This window comes from Phyllobates terribilis, unplaced genomic scaffold (assembly GCF_046119375.1).
Source record: "Phyllobates terribilis strain yellow unplaced genomic scaffold, ASM4611937v1 Scaffold_1__5_contigs__length_1240528914, whole genome shotgun sequence".
NCBI lineage: Eukaryota > Metazoa > Chordata > Amphibia > Anura > Dendrobatidae > Phyllobates > Phyllobates terribilis.
Genome location: NW_027362761.1, coordinates 881,389,211 through 881,411,287, shown reverse-complemented (window position 1 = coordinate 881,411,287; position 22,077 = coordinate 881,389,211). Strand labels below are relative to the sequence as shown.

The window sequence follows — 22,077 nt, the reverse complement described above, 5'->3', positions numbered from 1 at the left end:
GGAGACCTTTGCGGCGTGTGCAGGCCCTGGGACACAGGGTGGCTTCGGCGGTGAGTATGTCGGTGTCCCTGCAGGGGGAGGGGGAAGCAGTGTGCAGGGACGCCGGCATTACATCACCCTAATTATAGCCTTAACTTTAACCATTACCCTAACCCTATTTTTTACCATTTTTTTAGGTATTTTTATGTAACTATTTTATTACTATAACTCTAAAATTCCAATGACAAATATAAAACTAGAGGACCATTGGGCAAACAATACCCATATGCATGTACAGTATGATTTACGTTTATGCAAACAATGTGCTTTAGAAAGGTTTGTTCTTCTAAATTTTCACTATGGTCCACAATGTAATTTCAGGGCATCAAGTTTTCAAAAATTGAATTTCCCTCTTAAATGTAAAATATATTAAATGTATTTTAGTTCATATACTAGTCTACAAAATATAGAAACATGATATGATATCAAAACAAAGAGGGGGTAGTCAGAACAAATACGGGAATAAATATAGAGTCATATAAAAGAAAACTCTATTTATAAAAAAAAATTATTACACATGACCTTGAAGAAAATTGAATTTTTAACACATTTTTTTTACTTTTTGAAAATTTAGCAAAGAGTCTTAGGGTTTGTTCACACTCTGCATTTTTTTCCGCTTTTTTTTCTGCACATTTTTGCTGCAGTATAAAACGTAGCGTTTTACAGTACCAGCTAAGTGAATTTGATTTCTGAAATCTCCTGCATATGCTGTATATTTTTCCATTGCAGATTTGAACCTTCAAAGCACTTTCTCACATCTGCAGTATGTCAGGTCTTTCAGAGTTTTTATTGCGTTTTTTTACCTATTGTAATGAATGGGAATGCTGCAATTACCTGTGCCCCTGCCCTTACTCTCACTTTTAGCAGCCTGCGTGCATGTAGCTATCAGCGGGGACCTCTGTGAATGATCTGATCTTATAATTAGCCAGTAATATATGTCATTTGATAATATCTGAGCAGTCACATTGGGTGCTGTCACATCACAGCAGACGTCAGTTGTTTCATTGCTACAACTGTACCTGATCACTGTCCTCAGGAGTTAAATATACATCATCTCTGTGACTTGTAGCTCTGCACCAACCATTTAATCAAAGGGTCCATGTCTGCTGGAGAATGAGTGAGCCGCCAAGCATTTGTATGCAATCTCTAGGCACTCTACATGGTCAGAGTACAGTGTGGGCTGGAGACAAAAGCCGGATCACAAGTAACGCACAAAGCCACATTACACGTGGTGAACAAATGATTCATCTTCTTGTTAATATTTTACTTTAGTTCCTGCCTCCACAGGTGGCTGCAGACTGAGAAAGTTGAATGTTTTGCTTGAAACTTAACAGCACTCTATGTACAATAATAAAGCGTTTGGGAACATTGCGATGACTCAATGGAAGAGAGGTCATTCCTGTTGTATTTCATCAGCTGACTAAACCTGATTATCCTCACACATGCTACATAGTATATTGCTCTGGAGACGTCAAAACTTCATTTTGACTTCTAAAACACAAAGTTTTAACAATGTGTCATGAATACCTATGTAAATGTAGATATTTAATAGATAGATACTGTAGATAGATAATTTGATAGTAAGGAAGATATATAGTTAACTTGGTGGATAGATAGATAGATAGATAGATAGATAGATAGATAGATAGATAGATAGATAGGTAGATAGATAGATAGATAAAGAATCTTTATCTATCTTTCACATATCTATCAATTATCTATCCATATATCATCTTTATTAAAGATGATATATGGATAGATATGTGATAGATAATAGATAGATAGATAGATAGATAGATAGAGAGAAATAGTGACAGATAGATATAATGATATATAGATAGATACTACTGTAGATAGAGAGATTGAGAGATAGCGATAGATAGATATAATGATAGATTGATAGATATTATAGACAGATAAATAGATACTGTAGATAGAGAGAGAGATAAAGATAGATAGATAGATAGATAGATAGATATAATGATAGCTACTGTAGATATGTTGAGGAGAGCCACAGGATCAAATACTTAATTAACCTCAAGACATAGGAGATTGAGAGAATAGACCTATAAAGTGTATTATTTCACCTTACATAAGCATGTTTAGATCAAAAGATGGCTGCCATTTCCTGTTTCATCACACCATGCTTTGTTATGCAAGATGGCAACTGGACCTACGACTACATCCTGTTGTACATGTGGCAAAGGTGGAGACTTTATTTATGACTACATCCTGTCGTACAAGGAAGTTCCGGGAGGAAGCTGCATTCTATAGAAAGACTAACCAATCACAGAGCGACACGTCGCTTGGAGACACCCAATCGAGACCACGCCCCCTGATGACATCATTGACCAACCCATCCTGATGACCTCATGCACCATGCCCCCTGATTACATCATGGACTAACCCACCCTGATGACCTCATGAACCTCGCCCCCTGATGACCTCATGGCCCAACCCACCTTGATAACCTCATGGATCCGCCCATGGACTTACCCATTGCCCAATCCATTAACCAATGAATACATCTGGTTACTCCCATTCTAGGGCTAACCGAGCCCCTTTACAAAGTTTATATAAATCTATGTCCGGGTTGAATAAACACACTTAGAGCTGTGCCATAGCTGACCAAGGAGAGTTTACATCTGACTGTGTGTCTGATGTTATTCTTTCTTGCATGCACTTGATCATGTCCATTAGGCCAGGAGCAGGCAACTAGTGAACATATCAAAGTGTTCACCCTAACAGATAGAGAGAGATAGTGATAGATAGATAGATAGATAGATAGATAGATAGATAGATAGATAGATAGATAGATAGATGAATAGATAGATGGACAGATACAGTTGTTCTCAAAAGCTTTTCATACCCCAGCAGAATTTTTGCTTTCTTAGCCTTGTTTCAGAGAATATGAATGATAACAAAAAAACTTTTTCTCCACTCATAGTTATTGGTTGGGTGAAGCCATTTATTGTCAAACTACAGTGTTTTCTCTTTTTAAATCTTAATGACAACCAAAAACATCCAAATGACCCTGATCAAAAGTTCACATACCCTGGTGATTTTGGCCTGATAACATGCTCAGAATTGGACACAAATGGGTTTGAATGGCTACTAAAGGTAACATCCTCACCTGTGACCTGTTTGCTTGTAATCAGTGTGTGTGCATAAAAGCTGAGTGAGTTTCTGGGATCCAGACAGACTCTTGCATCTTTCATCCAGCCACTGATGTTTCTGTATTGTGAGTCATGGGGAAAGCAAAAGAATTGTCAACGGATATATGGCAGAAAGTAGTTGAACTGTATAACACAGGAAAGGGATACAAAAAGATATCCAAGGAATTGATGATGCCAATCAGCAGCATTCAAACTGTTATTAACAAATGGAAAATCAGGGGCTCTGTAAAAACTAAACCACGGTCAGGTAGACCAACAAACATTTGGGCCACAACTGCCAGGAAAAATTGTCCGGGATGCAAAGAAAAACCCACAAATAACATCAGCTGAAATTCAAGAGTCTCTGAAAACTAGCGGTGTGGCTGTTTCAAGATGCGCAATAAGGAGGCACTTGAAGTAAAATGGGCTGCATGGTCGAGTCGCCAGAAAAAAGCCATTACTGCGCAAATGCCGCAAAGTATCTCACCTACAATACGCCAAACGGCACAGAGACAAGCCTCAAAACTTCTGGAACAAGGTAATTTGGAGTGATGAGACCAAAATTGAACTTTTTGGCCACAACCATAAACGTTACATTTGGAGAGAGGTCAACAAGGCCTATGATGAAAGGATTACTATTCCTACAGTAAAGCATGGAGGTGGATTGCTGATGTTTTGGGGATGTGTGAGCTACAAGGGCACAGGAAACTTGGTATAAGTTGAAGGAAAGATGAATGCAGCACGTTATCAGCAAATACTGGAGGCAAATTTGCACTTATCAGCCCGGAAGCTGCGCATGGGACGTACTTGGATGTTCCAACATGACAAAGATTCAAAAGACAAGGCCAAGTCGACCTGTCATTGGCAACAGCAGAACAAAGTGAAGGTTCTGGAGTGGCCATCTCAGTCTCCTGACCTCAATATCATTGAGCCACTCTGGGGAGATCTCAAGCGCGCAGTTCATACTAGACAGCCCAGGAATTTACAGGAACTGGAGGCTTTTTGCCAAAAAGAATGTGCAGCTTTACCATCTGACAAATTAAAGAACCTCATCCACAACTACCACAAAAGACTTCAAGCTGTCAATGATGTTAAAGGGGTCAATACACGGTATTAAGAACTGGGGTATGTGAACTTTTGATCAGGGTCATTTGGATGTGTTTGGTTGTCATTAAAATTTAAAAAGAGAAAACACAGTAGTTTGACTATAAATGGCTTCATCCAACCAATAACCATGAGTGGAGAAAAAGTTTTTTTGTTATCATTCATATTCTCTGAAACAAGGCCAAGAAAGCAAAAATTCTGCCGGGGTATGTAAACTTTTGAGCACAACTGTATATAGATGGTTAGTTAGATAAATAGATAGATATGTGATAGATAGATCAATTCCAGTATATGTCTTTTTGGAAATAATCAGAACTTACTTTTAGCTTTCTCTTTTCTTTTATTTCAATGCCCGTTAAAATAAAAATCAATGGAGTGTTTCCCACCTAAAAATTATCCTGGGCGTTGCTAAAGTCAAACTAAGGCTCATGCGTTGGCAATGACATACAACAATTCAAATACATAAAAAGGCACCAAAAAGGTTTGGACGTCATTTGAGGGAAAAGTTTCATTGAGAAACACAACAGAGAAAAACATATACAAATGCTTCTCACTATATTAGAACATCATCAAAAAGTAAATTTATTTCAGTTCTTCATTTCAAAAAGTGAAACTCATATATTATATAGAGTCATTACAAACAGAGTGATCTATTTCAAGTGTTTATTTCTGTTAATGTTGATGATTATGGCTTACAGCCAATGAAAACACAAAAGTCATTATCTCTGTAAATTAGAATAATCAACAAAATACACCTGCAAAGGCTTCCTAAGCGTTTAAAAAGGTCCCTTAGTCTGTTTCAGTAGGCTCCACAATCATGGAGAAGACTGCTGACTTGACAGATATCCAGAAGGCAGTCATTGACACACTCCACAAGACGGGTAAGCCACAAAAGTTCATTGCTAAAGAAGCTGGCTGTTCACAGAGTGCTGTATCCAAGCATATTATTGGAAAGTTGAGTGGAAGGAAAAAGTGTGGTAGAAAAAGGTGCACAAGCAACCAGGATAACCGCAGCCTTGAAACGATTGTTAAGAAAAGGCCATTCAAAAATTTGGGGGAGATTCACAAGGAGTGGACTGCTGCTGGAGTCACTGCTTCAAGAACCACCACACACAGACGTATCCAGGACATGGGCTACAAGTGTTGCATTCCTTGTGTCAAGCCACTCATGAGCAATAGAAAACGCCAGAAGCGTCTTACCTTGGCCAAGGAGAAAAAGACGTGGACTGTTGCTCAGTGGTCCAAGGTGTTGTTTTCAGATGAAAGTAAATTTTGCATTTCATTTGTAAATCAAGGTCTCAGAGTCTGGAGGAAGAGTGGAGAGGCACACAATCCAAGCTGCTAGTGTGAAGTTTCCACAATCAGTGCTGGTATGGGGAGCCATGTCATCTGCTGGTGGAGGTCCATTGTGTTTTATCAAGACCAAAGTCAGTGCAGCCATCTAGTAGAAAATTTTAGAGCACTTCATGCTTCCCTCTGCCGACAAGCTTTTGGGAGATGGAAATTTCATTCTGCAGCAGGACTTGGCACCTGTCTACACTGCCAAATGTACCAATAAAAACATCAATATCACTGTGCATGACTGGCCAGCAAACTCGCCTGACCATTGTCAAGAGGAAGATGAGAGACAACAGACCCAACAATGCAGACGAGCTGAATACTGCTATCAAAGCAACCTTGGCTTCCATAACACATCAGCAGTACCACAGGCTGATCGCCTCCATGCCACGCCGCATTGATGCAGTAATTGATGCAAAAGGAGCCCCGACCAAGTATTGAGTGCATTTACTGAACATACATTTCAGTAGGCCAACATTTCAGATTTAAAAAACATTTTTCAAGCTGGTGTTATAAAGTATTCTAATTTACTGAGATGATGACTTTTGTGTTTTCATTGGCTGTAAGCCATAATCATCAACATTAACAGAAATAAACACTTGAAATAGACCACTCTGTTTGTAATGACTCTATATGATATATGAGTTTCACTTTTTGTATTGAAGAACTGAAATAAATTAACTTTTTGATGATATTCTAATTTGTATATATTAAAAAAGTATAAAAGACAAGTATAAACCACTATACAATTGTGTGGTTAAGACTTCCGTAAATTATAATCTGAATATAATTTGTTAATAGTTTGTAAATCTTGCCATTTTAAAAATCGAGACACTGGAATAATGGATTTTTACCCTCAAGAAATAGATTAGGGTTGGCGTAACTTCCAAAGATGATGTGTTTCTACTAGTGAGAAATAACATAGAATATATAAAATATGACATTGATATACGTTACTGTACAATATAACCTTCGCAGTATTGGCGTCTTTGCCTCCTGCCGGGCCGAGACGCTGTTCCCCTCACCGCCGCGGTCGAGGTCCGGTGTCTTCCCACTCCCCTGCTGCTGTAGCGTGCACCGCGCGCAGCTTCCCAGGCACTGTGCTAAGGGCGCACGCGCTCCCTCCCTCTTAAAGGGGCCGCGTACGCTGTCCTATAGAGTCCCCGGCCAATGGCCGGAGGACTTCCCCTATATATGATAGTGCCAGTTACCTGCCGTGGCCGCCTGTTTGCCTACCCGGAGCACCCGTCTGGCTATCTGCCGAACCAGCCTGCTTGTCTACCCGGTCCACCCGTCAGCCTTCCTGCTGTGCTCATCCGCTGTACCGGTCAGTTCCTGCCATCTGACCCGTGGGAGACACCTGCTCTCACACAAGGTCGGTCCCAGAGTGGCACCTGGTCCACCTGCCCAGTTTCTTCCTGGTTCACGGAGTTGACTAAGCCGCCGTGTGACCTTGGTCGGGCCGTGTAGGCACTTAGTCTCGCCCCTCTGGTCCCTCCTTGCACCAAAGCACAGAGGTTCCACTACCCAGACTCGTAACAGTTTGCACAGGCCCAGGAACCCGATGGCCCCCAGGCTCCTTCGCTCTCTGATCTGTATCAGGAGGTCTCACGTCAGAGATCTCAACAGGAAACTATGCTGTCCTACCTGCGGACTGTCAACTTCCGCCTGGACATGCTGTCCACCCCGTCTGTGTCCATCTCTAGCCGAGCGACACCCGAACCGGCGGCACCTCAACCCACTGGCGCTGTGGCACCCGGCTCCGGACCCCGGCTCTCTGCGCCTCCACGTTTTGGTGGTGACACCGTCTTATGTCGGGGCTTCTTAAATCAGTGCACGCTGCACTTTGAACTCATGGCACATCAGTTCCCCTCCGACTGGGCCAAGGTGGCGTTCATCATGTCTCACCTCACCAGGGAGGCATTGGCATGGCTAAACCCTCTGTGGGAGAGAGGGGATCCCCTGGTGTCCAATCTTTTGGCTTTCCTCACTGCCTTCCGGAAGGTCTTCGATGAGCCCGGACGAAAATCTTCTATTGCCTCCTCACTTCTCCGTCTCCGCCAAGAGAGTCTCTCCATGGGCCAGTATGCCATACGTTTCTGAACCCTTGCATCTGAGCTTGCCTGGAACAACAAGGCCCTGGTGTCCACCTTCTGGGAGGTCTTTCCGGACGGATTAAGAATGAGCTAGCCGGTCGTGACATCCCTTCCACCCAGGACAACCTGGTGTTATTAGCTACCCGGATTGACATCTGTTTTCTGGAACGTGCTAAGGAGACTACCCAGAAGAAGATCTCCGCGTCTCGCTCCTGTATTCCAAAAGCCAGCCTCGCAACCAGCAATTCCCTGGGCATGTTCGTCTGAGCCTTTGCAAATTGACCAAAACAATATGGTCAAGTCTCGCCAGGAGATGTGCTGAGCCGAGGGGAGTTGCTTCTACTGTGGCAGTAAAGAGCATCTGATCCGTTCCTGCCCGGTGAGGCCGGGAAACTCCAGTGTCTAGGACAGCTCGGAGAGGTTGTCCTAGGCAAGAGTAAATCCTCTCCGTCCTTGACTCTGTCTGTTTCTATTTCCAGTGGTGAGACCCGCTTCTTCGAGATTGCCCATCTGGATTCCAGAGCCGCTGGGAATCTCATTCTACAGGCTGTTGTGGAGTGGTATCAGATTCCTACTGTACATCTGGCTGAACCGTTGGTAGTTGCCTCCATGGATGGGAGGCTTCTTCCAGAGACCATCTTGCTCGTCACAGAGCCTGTAACCCTTCAGGTGGGAATGCTGCACTCAGAGAAGATCTCCTTTCATGTGCTGTCGGGTCTCTCTCACCACCTCTTGCTTGGTCTACCCTGGCTAAAAAGACATGAGCCCGTCCTGAATTGGAGATCTGGTGAAGTGCTCTGTTGGGGTCAGGAATGCCATGAGTCCTGTCTGGTTCTGGTTCGTCCAGCTCGACCCCCGTCTACTCCGGCTAATCTACCTGGTCTGCCGACATCCTACTGGTCCTATGCAGACGTCTTCGACAAAAAGGAAGCAGAGACACTACCACCTCATAGGCCGTATGATTTCCCCATCGACCTGGTACCTGGAGCTTCTCCTCCCCCCGGGCGTATCTACCCCTTGTCGCTGGCTGAGACCCGGGCCATGTCTGAGTACATAGAGGAAAATCATGCTAGGGGATTTATCCAGAAATCCACCTCTCCGGCTGGGGCAGGATTCTTCTTCGTCAAGAAGAAAGATGGCTCTTTATGTCCCTGTATCGATTACAGGGGTCTTAACCAGATTACCATCAAAGATAAGTACCCCCTGCCTCTCATCTCGGAGCTGTTCGACTGCCTTAAAGGCGCGAAGATCTTCACCAAGCTCGATCTTCGTGGGGCGTACAATTTGGTCCAGATCCGCCAGGGAGACGAGTGGAAGATGGCATTCAACACCCAGGACGGTCACTACGAATATCGCATAATGCCCTTTGGTCTCTGTAATGTTCCAGCCATCTTCCAGGAGCTGGTTAACGACATCTTCCGTGATCTCCTGTATTCTTGTGTGGTGGTGTATCTGGACGATATCTTGGTCTTCTCTCCGGATCTGCCCTCTCACCAGAGGGATGTTCGTCAGGTTCTGCTAAGGCTCCGGCAGAATCTCCTATATGCTAAATTCGAGAAATGCCTCTTTGAGCAGACCTCTCTACCGTTCCTGGGCTATATTATCTCCAAGACTGGTCTGCGGATGGATCCCGAGAAGGTCTCTGCCGGTGGGGTCAGCGATTCCTGGGCTTCGCAAATTATTACCGCCTCTTCATTACTCATTTCTCCTCCCGGACTGCTCCCATCCCCGCCCTCACCCGTAAAAGAGCAAATCCCAGGGAATGGACTTCCGAAGCGGAGGAGGCCTTCGTCTCCCTAAAACAAGCCTTCTCCTCCGCTCCTGTGCTACACCGTCCGGATTGCAACAAGCAGTTCTTCCTGTAGGTTGATGCATCCTCCTCTGGAGCCGGAGCAGTGCTCACCCAGAAATCCTTCTCCGGGAGAATGGTAACCTGCGGCTTCTTCTCCAAGCTCTTCTCCTCGTCCAAGCGCAACTACTCCATAGGAGATCGTGAGCTGCTGGCCATCAAATTAGCGCTGGAGGAGTGGCGCTACTTTCTGGAGGGGGCTCTGCACCCGGTGGTCATCTACACTGATCACAAAAACCTTGCTTATTTGCAGAACGCCCAAAGATTAAATCCGCCTCAGGCCAGGTGGTCTCTATTCTTTGCTCGATTCTGCTTCACTCTGCATTACCGCCCGGCGGACAAGAACATTAAGGCTGACGCTTTATCCCGCTAATTCCTGTCTTCTGACCAAGAGGAGGAGCCTCTACATATCATTGACCCCTCCAAAGTATTGACTGTGGCTCCGTTTGACTTGTCTCATCTTCCACCCGGTAAGACCTTTGTAGCGGTTACGGATCATAAGAAGGTTCTACTCTGGGGCCATTCATCCAAACTAGCCGATCATGCTAGCCAGAGGAAGACCTTTCTGCTCATCGCCCGACATTACTGGTGGCCTTCCCTGTGCAAGGATGTTATAAACTTCGTCGCGACTTGTTCCTCCTGTGCCCGTAACAAGGTTCCAGGCACCTTCCATCCGGCCGTCTCCTTCCTCTCCCCGTGCCTTCCGCTCCATGGCAACACATTGCAATGAACTTCATTACGGATCTCCCTGTTTCTGTCGGTTGTACCATCATTTGGGTGGTCACTGACCGCATTTCTAAAATGGCCCACTTCATCCCTCTGCCTGGTCTTCCGTCTGCATCTGTGCTGGCTAAGGACTTCATCCATCACATTTTTTGTCTTCATGGCCTATCTCTCCACATTGTGTCTGATCGCGGGGTTCAGTTCACTTTGCGCTTATGGAGAGCTACGTGTAAGCTGCTGGATGTCTCCTTGGATTTCTCCTCTGCTTATCAGCCTCAATCCAATGGTCAAGTGGAACATATCAACCAGGTCCTTATCAGCTTTCTTCGGCACTTTGTCAACGCTCATCATAACGATTGGGTTGAGCTCCTGCCATGGGCCGAGTTCTCCTATAACATCCATGAGAGCGAGTCTTCTTCTAAATCCCCGTTCTTTGTGATCTACGGTCAACACCCCCAGATTCCGTTTCCCGTTTCCTCTTCAGTGGACAATTCTGCCGCTTAGTCTCTGGTCAGCGAATTTTCGGCTATTTGGGAAGACACTAGATCTGCACTTCTTCAGTCCTCCGAGCGGATGAAGAAGCATGCTGATAAGAGACGTCTGGATCCACCTCAATTCCATCCGGGAGACAAGATCTGGCTTTCCTCCAAATATGTTTGTCTCAAGATACCTTCCTATAAGTTGGGTGCGCGGTTCATCGGTCCGTTCGAGGTTCTGAACCAGATCAATCCCGTGGCTTACAAGCTGAAACTCCCGGTCACCTTACGGATTCCCAACTTCTTTCATGTATCCCTCCTCAAACCTGTTGTCCTTAATTCTTTCTCTGACGATACAGGTACCGCTCCAGCTCCAGTCTCTGCTGAGGACGTCTTTGAGGTAGAAAACATTTTGGCCACCAAGAGGGTAAGAGGAAAGACTTTCTTTCTTGTGGATTGGAAGGTGTTTGGCCCTGAGGAGAGGTCTTGGGAACCCAGGGAGAACATTCATGCCCCTCATCTTCTTAAAAAATTTCTTGCGGGCCTAAAGAAGAGGGGCGTAAAGGGGGGGTACTGTAGCATCGGTGTCTCTGCCTCCTGCCGGGCAGAGACGCCGTTTCAGGTCCAGCGTCTTCCCGCTCCCCTGCTGCTGTGGTGCACTCTTCGCGCAGCTTCCCAGGCACTGTGCTTAGGGTGCACGCTCCCTCTCTCTTAAAGGGGCCACGTGTGCCGTCCTATAGAGTCCCCGGCCAATGGCTGGAGGACTTCCCCTATATAAGACACCTCCTCTAAAATGGAGGTGCCTGTGCAAGGTTGTTGTTCCATGTGCTAAACACTTGCTCCAGCCCTCAGGTCCCGCTGCCTGTCAGTCCTGCCTGCCAGTCTGTCTGTCAGTCCAGCCCACCAGGCTGTCTAACAGTTCTGTCCTCCAGTCTGTCTACAGTTGTGCCCGCCAGCCAGCTTACCTGGAGCACCTGTCTGTAACTTGCCATGCCCGCCAGTCTGCCTACCTGGAGCACTTGCCTGTTACCTGTCGTGCCCACCCGCCAGTCTACCCGGAGCACCTGCCAGTTACCTGCTATGCCCGCCTGCTCGAACCAGCCTGCTTGTCTACCCGGTCCACCCGTCAGCCTTCCTGCCATGCTCATCCGCTGTACCGGTCAGTTCCTGCCATCTGACCCATGGTAGTCACCTGCTCTCACACAAGGTCGGTCCTAGAGTGGCACCTGGTCCACCTGCCCGGTTCCTCCCTGGTTCACAGAGTCGACTAAGCCGCCGTGTCACCTTGGTCGGGCAGTGTAGGCACTTAGTCTCGCCCCTCTGGTCCCTTCTTTCACCGAAGCACAGAGGTTCCACCACCCGGACTCGTAATAACTTCCTTTTTTTCCAAAGTGAAGGGAACAGATATATCCACACTTAGGAGAGCTGGGTATATTTATTGTATGGCAACTTGGATTATGGTGTGGTTTGTTTCCATTGGTGACTATTGTTCCATTGTCGTATGATCTCGCTTCCTATATTACTGGCTACAAGGGGCTATCTATATATTTCTCCAAATTGCTAAAATGGAAATGGAAGTATTTTATTTGGTTAGAAATTGAGTATTGAATGTTCCTTCAAACAAAGCGGGAGGAGGATAAATAAACACGGTTGAAGTGGTTGGTGTACATATGATACTACGCAGAATTATTAGAAAAGTGAGTATTTTCGCCATATCATCATTTTTATGCAGATTTTCAAGCAGATCAGGTGATGTGTATTTGTGTAATGAGGGAGGGTGAACCCTAAGGATTCAATGCCCTTCATCAAGATGTGCAGAATAATTAGGCTGCTTGTTTTCCTTAGGCAAAATGGGCCAAAAAAGAAATTTAACTTATTTAAAGAGGTTGTCTACTACTTTATCATTGATGACCTGTCCTTATGATAGGTCATCAATGTCTGGTCGGTTGGGGTCTGACACCTGGTACCCCCGCCGATCAGCTGATCTTCAATTGTAGAGCTGCTCCGTCTTCTGACGGGTACTGCACATCCGACACCTATTGATTTGAGTAGCAGGCGGATGTGCAGTACCCTGCAGCAGCCACTATCAGAAAACAGAGCAGCTCCGCAATTGAGCAGCTCTGGACAGCGGCCACCGCCGACACCGGGAGCAGCTGATCGACGGAGAGGGTGCCAGGTGTCGGAGAGGTCATCAATGATAAAGTAGCAGACAACCTCTTTAAGGCCACGGCCCCTCTATCTGTATTTGGTCAGTATTCGGTCAGTTTTTTTTCTCAGGAGTGGGAGCCAAAACCAGATGAGGAACAATCAGAGAAAATGTATAATAGAAACAAGTGCAACAATTCTGTTTTTATCACCCACTCCTGAGAAAAAATACTGACCGAATACTGATAGTGGTGCCGTGTCTAGCTCTGCAAAGTCAAAAATTGTTACAGAGGGATGCAGCACTCTTGAAATTGCTAAGATATTGCAATGTGATCACAGGACCATCAAACGTTTAAAGGACTTTTTTAGCCTGAACATGTAGCAAACTACATCATGCTTGGATTTATTGTGAGTGCCAATTTTTACGATGTGGAATAAACATTTTTCAAATATTTAAATCAAGAATCGGCTGGAAAATGTTCTAATTGTTATATAATAATTTAGCACACTAATAGTTGCCCAATAATTCTGCACACATAGGATATTCTCCTAAGAAAGACAAAACCTCACTTTTACTTTCTTAAATATTCAGATTTCAGGTTTATTATCCTTTTGGATTGACAGCTCTGTAGTTATTCAATAATAAAATTAATCATCAAAAATACGAATTGTTTAATAATTGTGCACTTAGTGTATGTAAATTATAAGGAAGTAACCACGTCTTTTAATGTTACTTCAATTGTATTCCTTTTATAATATGTAATTCGGAGAGGAAAAGGATGTGAGCCCAGGGTAATGTGTGTGTTGGCAGCAGCTTAGATAGCATTAATGTGTTATATAATGTTATGTAATTCTCACCACTGATGCAGCTCCGCGCAGTGACATCAGGATGAGATGCTTCCAGGTATTACTTATATGGGAAACTCACAACCACAGTATCTTAACATTACGTCACATTGTAAGCAGGAGCACCGGTTACTTCCTCATACCAACACTTTACCGCATATTCCACTGACTGACACGCTGAAGTTAGACAGATACAGCTGAACATAACATGATCCTACATACAGTATGTGCAATGTGTGCTAAACAAATGTACAATGGGTGCTACACCTGCCCTACAGGACCTGATCATATAAACATCTGTAGGATACTCCAAATTATTTATATCACACTACTCTGAATCAGTATCACTATGAACTCATTCTTCTTCACTCTCAGTCTATATATATATATATATATATATATATATATATAAAACAGAGTTATATCATTCAAAAATCTAAATATTTCTATTATATGCATGCTCAGTTTATGCAATTGGTTAAGTTCTCTGGCACCAAATAATTAGCCATGTTGAAACCATTTTGGACGTCGTAGGTAAGTCGACAAGCCTCCATATAATTGCCTGACCATCTAGGAAAAAGAAGTGAATTTGGACAACTTTTATCTGATATGTATAATCAACTTCAGGATTAGGAAATTATTAAAAGATCAAGTCCGAGTCTCTCATAAGCATGTGGGGTGGAATGAGAAAAAAAAAAAGCAACACAATTTTGTCATTGTTATGTGTTTACTGATCTCATGTACTAGTTTTTTCATGATTTACCACTTTTGACAAACTAAAAAAAAAATTAAATTTCCTTTTTAATTGGTAAAGTTTTGGGGCACATCTGACTTTTTGACCACTTCTTGTTCAGTTTTTTGGGGTGATGTGACTAAATAATACTAGTATTTTTATGTTAGTGACCAAAACTGGACCATAAGACCCCATTGCTTCAATATTATATCAATAAAGATTATTTAAAAATGTATAATATTCTACCATTGCTCATTAGCCTATCAACAATTGTAACAACATCACGATTGTAAAGAATTTATATCATAAAAAGTAACACAAACAACTGCTAAAATACTCTAAAACACCACAATAATAAACACCCACTAGGGCAGTATAAAATTCCATATTACAAGGTATAACAAGAGCATCATAAAATTCTATCACAGTAAATACAACAATCACTGAGTGGAAAAAAAATGCAAAAGACTCCATAGAGATGATTTTAACAATACTTAAGTACTCCTGGTATTGGGCAGTGTGTCATGTGGTTTATTGGCATGGCGTGTGGTGGCTTTTACATTTAATATCCTTACCACTGATTGTATACACAGAAGCTGTAGATATAATTGTTATTTATATTGCTGGATATGTGGCATTATAATTATGCATTATTAATTGAAGTATTGTTATTTGTGTAACTTTTCTTGTGGTTATAAAGGTTAAAAAAATCACTATGCTGGTACAGTTGTTGATATGTAAAAATCTTGTGGCTAGTGAGCAATTGTAGGATATCATTTTTAAGTTATTTACCAGTTAGGATAAATTATGTAATATCTTGGACTTTTACAAATATGCTAGAACCATATTTATCCCGACCACTTGTGACCAGCACATAGGCACAGATATTTCCTAGCTTACGCAATGCTCATAGATATCTGCTGTTAACACTCGAACACAACATTCTGACCATTCGGCTATTGGCTTATTGTGCCCTATTTTCCTTCATGGAAATCTCTAAGAAATGCCAAAGGATTTAAAAGGGTGGTCCAAAACCAAAGTTAAAATTCATACTAAATCTCTATTTAATTTAAAAATCTAATCACCTTTCTAATGTACTTCAATTTAAAATTCCCCACCTCTTCTTTACTCTAACTTCCTGTCTGCTTTTTTTCTTTTTTTTAACTTCCAATGACATTTCATTTGGAAATTCCAAGTGCATGCTAAGATACTCAAGCAGGACATCATCAGAGTGTCTTGGCTGCATTTAACAGGGGCTGGCTTCTCCCTGCTCAACCAAGCATGCACAGGTTGTTAATTCTGACACATCGTCAGTGTGCGCTCCCTGCTGTATATTCCTACGAATGCTCACTGACATTGCACTCCTCGCAGGCTCAAAAGAAAAGTGATGAGCAAGAGAGTGCACTGTCAGTGCACATTGAAGAGGAAAGAACTCGGCGAGCAAGGAGAGCAAGCAGCAGCTCAGCTTCCAAAACAGACGTCACTGATGATGCCTCACTTTATGATGGTGACGTCTCACAGTGTGCTCTCTGGTCGGCTTGTCACTTTTCGTTAAAGCCAGTGAAGGAGCGCAATGTCAGTGTACATTTAAAGGAATATAGTGCAGGTGTTGGAATGGACAACTCGCACATACTCAGTAGAGCAGGGACTAGCCCAACCCCTGAAGCAGACGTCACTGATGACACTAGGTTCAGGGAGGAGACAGCAGCTGCAGCAGTGACCGCAGCACCTTCCCCCTAATGATATGTGAGTAGCCCAGCATGCACTGGGGATTCTCAAAGTAACATCATTGGAAGTAAAACATAAATAAATAAAACTAGATGGGAAGCTACAGTAGAGAAGGAACAGTAGGGAATTTTTAACTGAAGTAAATTAGAAAAGTGATTAGATTGTTAGATTAAATAGACATTTAGTTTTAAATTCAACTTTGGTTTCGTTCCATCTGCTTAAGCTCTTTCATTCTGCAAATCTGTGGTTGCCCGAGATCACAGACTTTACTATTGTAAGATTCCCAAATGCCATAGGAAGATCATTTAAACTGGATTTCACCTTTATGATTAATAAAGGTTATATTGCAATTCTGTACTCCTATTTTCTTTAATACTCTTTACTCAATGGACATCATGCGACAAATATTACACCGGTAGCTGATCTTTGTTGGAAGCGGAAATGGGGTAAAGGGCGTTGTATGGGTGGAATGATATAAAATGGAGGTTGAGTAGCAGCTGCATGCTGCCTTCTGATTTAATTAATGAACATCTAACCTTGTAAACCTATGAAGTAACTCTGTATTTACATTTTTCTTCTAGCAAAATCCGTTTAATCACAATGGCAAGACAAATGACATTTCCACTGAATCCGTCCAACCAACAGCTCCACTAACACCTCCCAATACCCCAGACCCAAGGAGCCCTCCAAACCCTGAAAACATTGCACCAGGTAAATATTATTCTTGCACATTCCTGTGGTTTTTATCATTGGATAATTCACAATATTGCATAATAACCTGAATTAGATTATTATTTTATTTGTAATCTGTGTGAAATGCAATTGAAAGAGTTTTCTCTATCTAAAGCATAGACGCATTGTGACTGTAGCGTATAGTTATGTTGAACACTCTGTCTTCAGTTTCCAAGTGATAATGAGAAGAAATAGTAAGAGTTTCTCCTGGGATCAGATGAGATATCACTTATCAATTTGATTACATAATGACATGTAACGTGCGTACCTAAGGCAGCCGCCTGTACTGACATCACTATGCTCTGTCTCCAGGAATTATACTCACACATATCACATCTACATTTTGGATTTTTTTTCACAGTTACTGTCATCCATCCTGAATTGTGGAAAATACTAGATTCACAGCCAGCTCACCTCATGTAATTTTGTTTGATTAGTAATGAATGTTAAATAGGGAAACATCTGTCTGTGATATAAAGCAGATTTAAGATGTTATAACAGGAACTGTTAAGGTTATTCCCTTCCTGGACCTTATTTATCATTAGCCATCATCATAGAACAATTGCCCTATTTTCTATGAGACCCTTCCTCAACAGTGTGGGCTACACGTTCTTTCTCTGTATATATGTCAGTTATGCTTCATTTTCCCCTTGGGGCTCATTCAGATATCTGTGGAAATCAGAAAAAAAACCAAGACGGAAACAAAATAAATAAAATAAATACTCTGCTGTAAATAAATAAGTAAAAGCAATAGTGCATATAAATAACATTGGGTACATAGTAAACACTGTTTTTGATTAAAAAAAAGCGTAGAAGCCATCCCACCAACGTCAAGGTGTACCCAAGCTCGGGATAGTCCTAACCTCTAATATTAAAACCTTACCCTGCGTCATAGTGATGTCCTGTGTGAATAAGGGCTGAGAAGAAACTGATCCCAAACATGGACTCACAGCTAGTAAGATGCTTTAAAATGTGGAAATTGGTCCGAGATAGGACGGCAATGCATGGATTGACTGCGAGTCTCCCAACATGAGGGTGACAGCTTCATAGAAATATATGAATCTGTCATGCTCGGGTCAGGAGAGCCTCCGGCCAGTCCTTGCATTAGCGGGCCGTGCTTGCTCCGAATGGCGCCGACGTCTGAATGAGCCATAATAGGAAACTGAAAGGATAAATTAATAAGAATTCATAATAATGCCTCCCATACACATTAGATAATTGTCTGCTGTACAATTATTCAACAGACAGCTATCTCCCTCAACGCTTCCATAGACAGGAATGGTCGTCTCAGCCAAGCGCTGTGTGGTCTATGAGGGAGCCTCTCCAAGCGGCTAATCTCAAAGTGAACAAAAGGTTTGGCTATTGGAAATCCAACATGCTATCTCATGGTCACTTAAAGTGGCCTAAGACAACGGAAACATTGTTTTACGTCTACCTATAACAGATCACGAGATCTGTAAAACATGGAGCTTTGATAACTAGCCGTTTCCCTGATGTTGTTTTCAAGGTTAACAGATATTAGGCACGCAGGATTTGTCCGGCCTCTTATCCCTATTCTCACAGTGTATACTTTATATGCATACCTTTCAACTTTAAAACACAGGGAAAAGGCACACATACAGCATAGTCCATTGTTGCAATTTATATTTCACACTAAGCCGCTTCCCTAATTTCGTCCGGACCTTTGTATGTGCACAAATGGAAATATTGCTCCTTCTGAAACCCAAAGTTCCACAGTGCCCCCCCCCCCCGCATACACATACACTATAATGACCCCTACAGAATATTCACTCACAGACACATACACAAACACACACACTATAATGACCCCTACAGTACTTTCCCTGACACACAGTATAATACCACACACAGTATGAGAACCCACAGTACAATCCTCCACACAAACAGAATAATGCCCTCCACAGTACATTCCCCTACACAGAGTATAATAGTCCTCCCCACATACATAGTATGATGGCCCACAGAATACATTCCCCCATACACAGTATGATGTCCACACAGTACATTCACCCATACAGTATGACATTCTCATAGTAGATTTCTACCCAACATACAGCATGATGCCCCTACAGTCCCCCACACATAGTATGATACTCCCACTATAATACTTAGAGAATGATGCCCACCACAGTCCCCGCACATAAAATAATGCCCCCACAATGTGATGCCCACACAATGCCCCCTATACAGAATGATGCCCAACACAGACCTCCACATACAGATTGATGCACACACAAACCCTCTTTCACACAGTATGATTCCCCAATAATCACCCACACACAGTATGATTCCCCCACAGTCCTCCTACACACAGTATGATGCTCCCACTATCCACTATGCACAGTATTATGCCACCACAGTATATTCCCTTACATAGTATAATGCCCCCACAATAAATTCCCTTACACAATATAAAATACCTCACAGTACATTCTCCAAATTACATTCTCACACACACAGTATGATGTCCCCCACTATACATCCCCTCACACAGTATGATTCCCCCACACACAGTATGATGCCCAGAACAGTACATTCCCCAACACACACAGTATGATGCCCCCACAGTTCCCCAAAAAAAGAAAAAATAGGGCCCGCACACCTTTAGTATTAAATGCAAAGGTGTATAAATATGCTATGTGGCCAATATACAAATATATACATGCACGATGCGTCAGCACACTGCGAGTAATGAATATATGAACTTCAATATTGGTATAAACATTAAAAACGTAAGGTACTTAGTACTAAGTACCTTATGTTTTAAAAGTTTATAGCACTATTGGAGTTCATGTATTCATTAGTCACAGTGTGCTGATGCATCGAGTATGTGTATGCTCCCATAGTACCCCCACAAAGTATGTTGCCCCCACAGTCACCCCCTACACATTATAATGTCATAAAATTCCCTCCAATCAATATGATGCTCCTAAAGTCCCTCACACACAGTATGATGCCACCACAGAGCATGATGCCTGCAAATTCCTCCTTTTACAAAAAGTGCACAGTATGATGATCCTCAAAGTCCGGCGCACACAATATTATACCCCTTCCCCCCCAAAAAAAACACTCACAATATAATGTCCCCACAATTCCACCGCACACACAGTATGATGCCCCCTCAGTACATTCCCTCAAACACGGTATGATCACACACTTCACACTTTCCTGTCACATCTCTGCTTGCACCTCCTGGATTACAACTGTTCTTTGTATGCGTTGCCATCAATTCACAAGACATTCTCAAAAGTCCTTGCAGGACCTTCAGGCTCTACCGTAGACACAATGGACACAATAGTGAAGCAAGGGCCTGTTGGATCCATGCTCCACAATTACAGCCAACTAAAATACCGATGAAGTTGAAGTCGGGGCATACCATCGACCTCTCGGAACAGCAGGACATTCTTATTACATGATTGCCGCCTAAGTTCAGATAGGGGCGAGACCGTGGGAATCCTGGGGGAATCATTACTCAGGGCGACCATAGGCTGCAGCTTCTCTCAGGCACACAATAGATTCAGTTGCTGACCAGACACATTTGACAAGAGTCCTCAGAAACGGTAGAACAGTAACATTTAATGAGACATGGCCAGTGCAGTGTAAATGTCTCTTTGAGCAACAGGCTCCAGTAACAACAGTACAGTCTCCTTTGCAGCACAGTAGTACACAGTCTATCCAGTAGCACAATACAGCACAGTTTTAATGCATACACAACCACAGGCTTTTCCTTCACAAGGACTCAATAGTACACAGCATTCTTTATCGTGCATGGAGATGGAGGGGGGGGGGTCTGATGAGGGAGATGATCCCTATGACAGGATTACTTCAAGTCCTTATCTTTCTGCCCGATACTACTCTGCACTGTTAGCTCAGGGAGTCTATCTGACCTGTGTTTAGATTACCTTGCCTTCTGTGAGATACAGATCATACACCACCTTTCTCTTCAGCTCTAGCCAGACAGTAAACAACTTCCCCACAATCCCCCTGGGGCTCTGCTAAAACACTCCCTGTCTTCTGTGACTTTGTTAACCCCTCTAATAGTTGTTGGATGCTTTTGAAGTAACTGCACTACTTCTGCATGTCACATTCGGGATTGTTCTGCTGGATCCGGGATGGTTGGTAGGAATGCATATGTGCTATCTTATGGTCTGTCTGTGGTCAGTATACAGTATTTTGGGGTTCTTCAATAATATTACTGATTATTTAAAAATTAAATGATTAAAATATGGTTCCGTTACAAATTTTTACCCAATCCTTTACAGTAAGTTTGTTTAATATGCACACATGTATCAGTGGCACTGGCATTAAATATTTAGTAAAACCATTCTGGACGACAAATAAAAATGCTGCATGAATTTTTGGTGACCCAAAATATTTTTTCATGTGGCCAAGACATACAACAAAATAAGCCACATCTACAAAATGAAAAGAGAAGGCAAGACCTTCCAGATTGATTTATACATACATACATATTGTATAGAAACTCTGTAACCTCAAGGTTCAGCGAAATACATGGCTGACACCTAGAAATGTACAGACCTTCAAGCTCTGATGATTTTGTGTTTTTCTTAGTAGAGTTTGGCATGGAAAAACTCTGCTAATAATCCCTTAATTAAGTAGACAAAGCAGCTTTCCGAAAAAAGCATCATTCTTAGCTTATTTTATACAGATCCACCCTAAATGAAGAATTCCTAACATTCACAGCCTCACCCGGAAAATAGTGTGCAGCTACTGTAGTCTTACACCATAAAGTATTATGAAGTGGTAAAAGTATGTTACTTGCTCTTTGTAGCTTCATTATACTTCTCTTGATTTCCATTCGCTGCTGTACAGTGTACAAATTATTATATATCCTTTCAAAATATACTGCGAGCCGGCCAAAAGGCTGAACTCTATGTCCTCCAGTTTCTTCTCACTTATCTCTATCCATGCCTGTTTTTTTTTTGTATCTACCCTGATTCCGAGCATAGAACCTCTGTGTGTGAATCATTCAGTGCCACAACCTCCTGCTTATTACACACTGATAGCGAGGTCTGTATTTATTTTTTGAGGCATTATTAAGAGAAACATTTCTCAGATTTTATTTTGGCCT

The 22,077-nt window shown here is 42.7% G+C and overlaps 1 protein-coding gene across 1 annotated transcript in view; it reads left to right on the top strand.

Moving 5' to 3' along the window:
• Nucleotides 1-22,077, top strand: part of MYOZ2 (myozenin 2) — a 143,856-nt gene that overhangs the window by 98,324 nt on the left and 23,455 nt on the right. Inside the window, exon 4 of the mRNA XM_073655423.1 lies at nucleotides 16,814-16,943. Coding sequence (XP_073511524.1) covers nucleotides 16,814-16,943 — 130 coding nt within the window. The remainder of the gene's footprint in view (nucleotides 1-16,813; nucleotides 16,944-22,077) is intronic.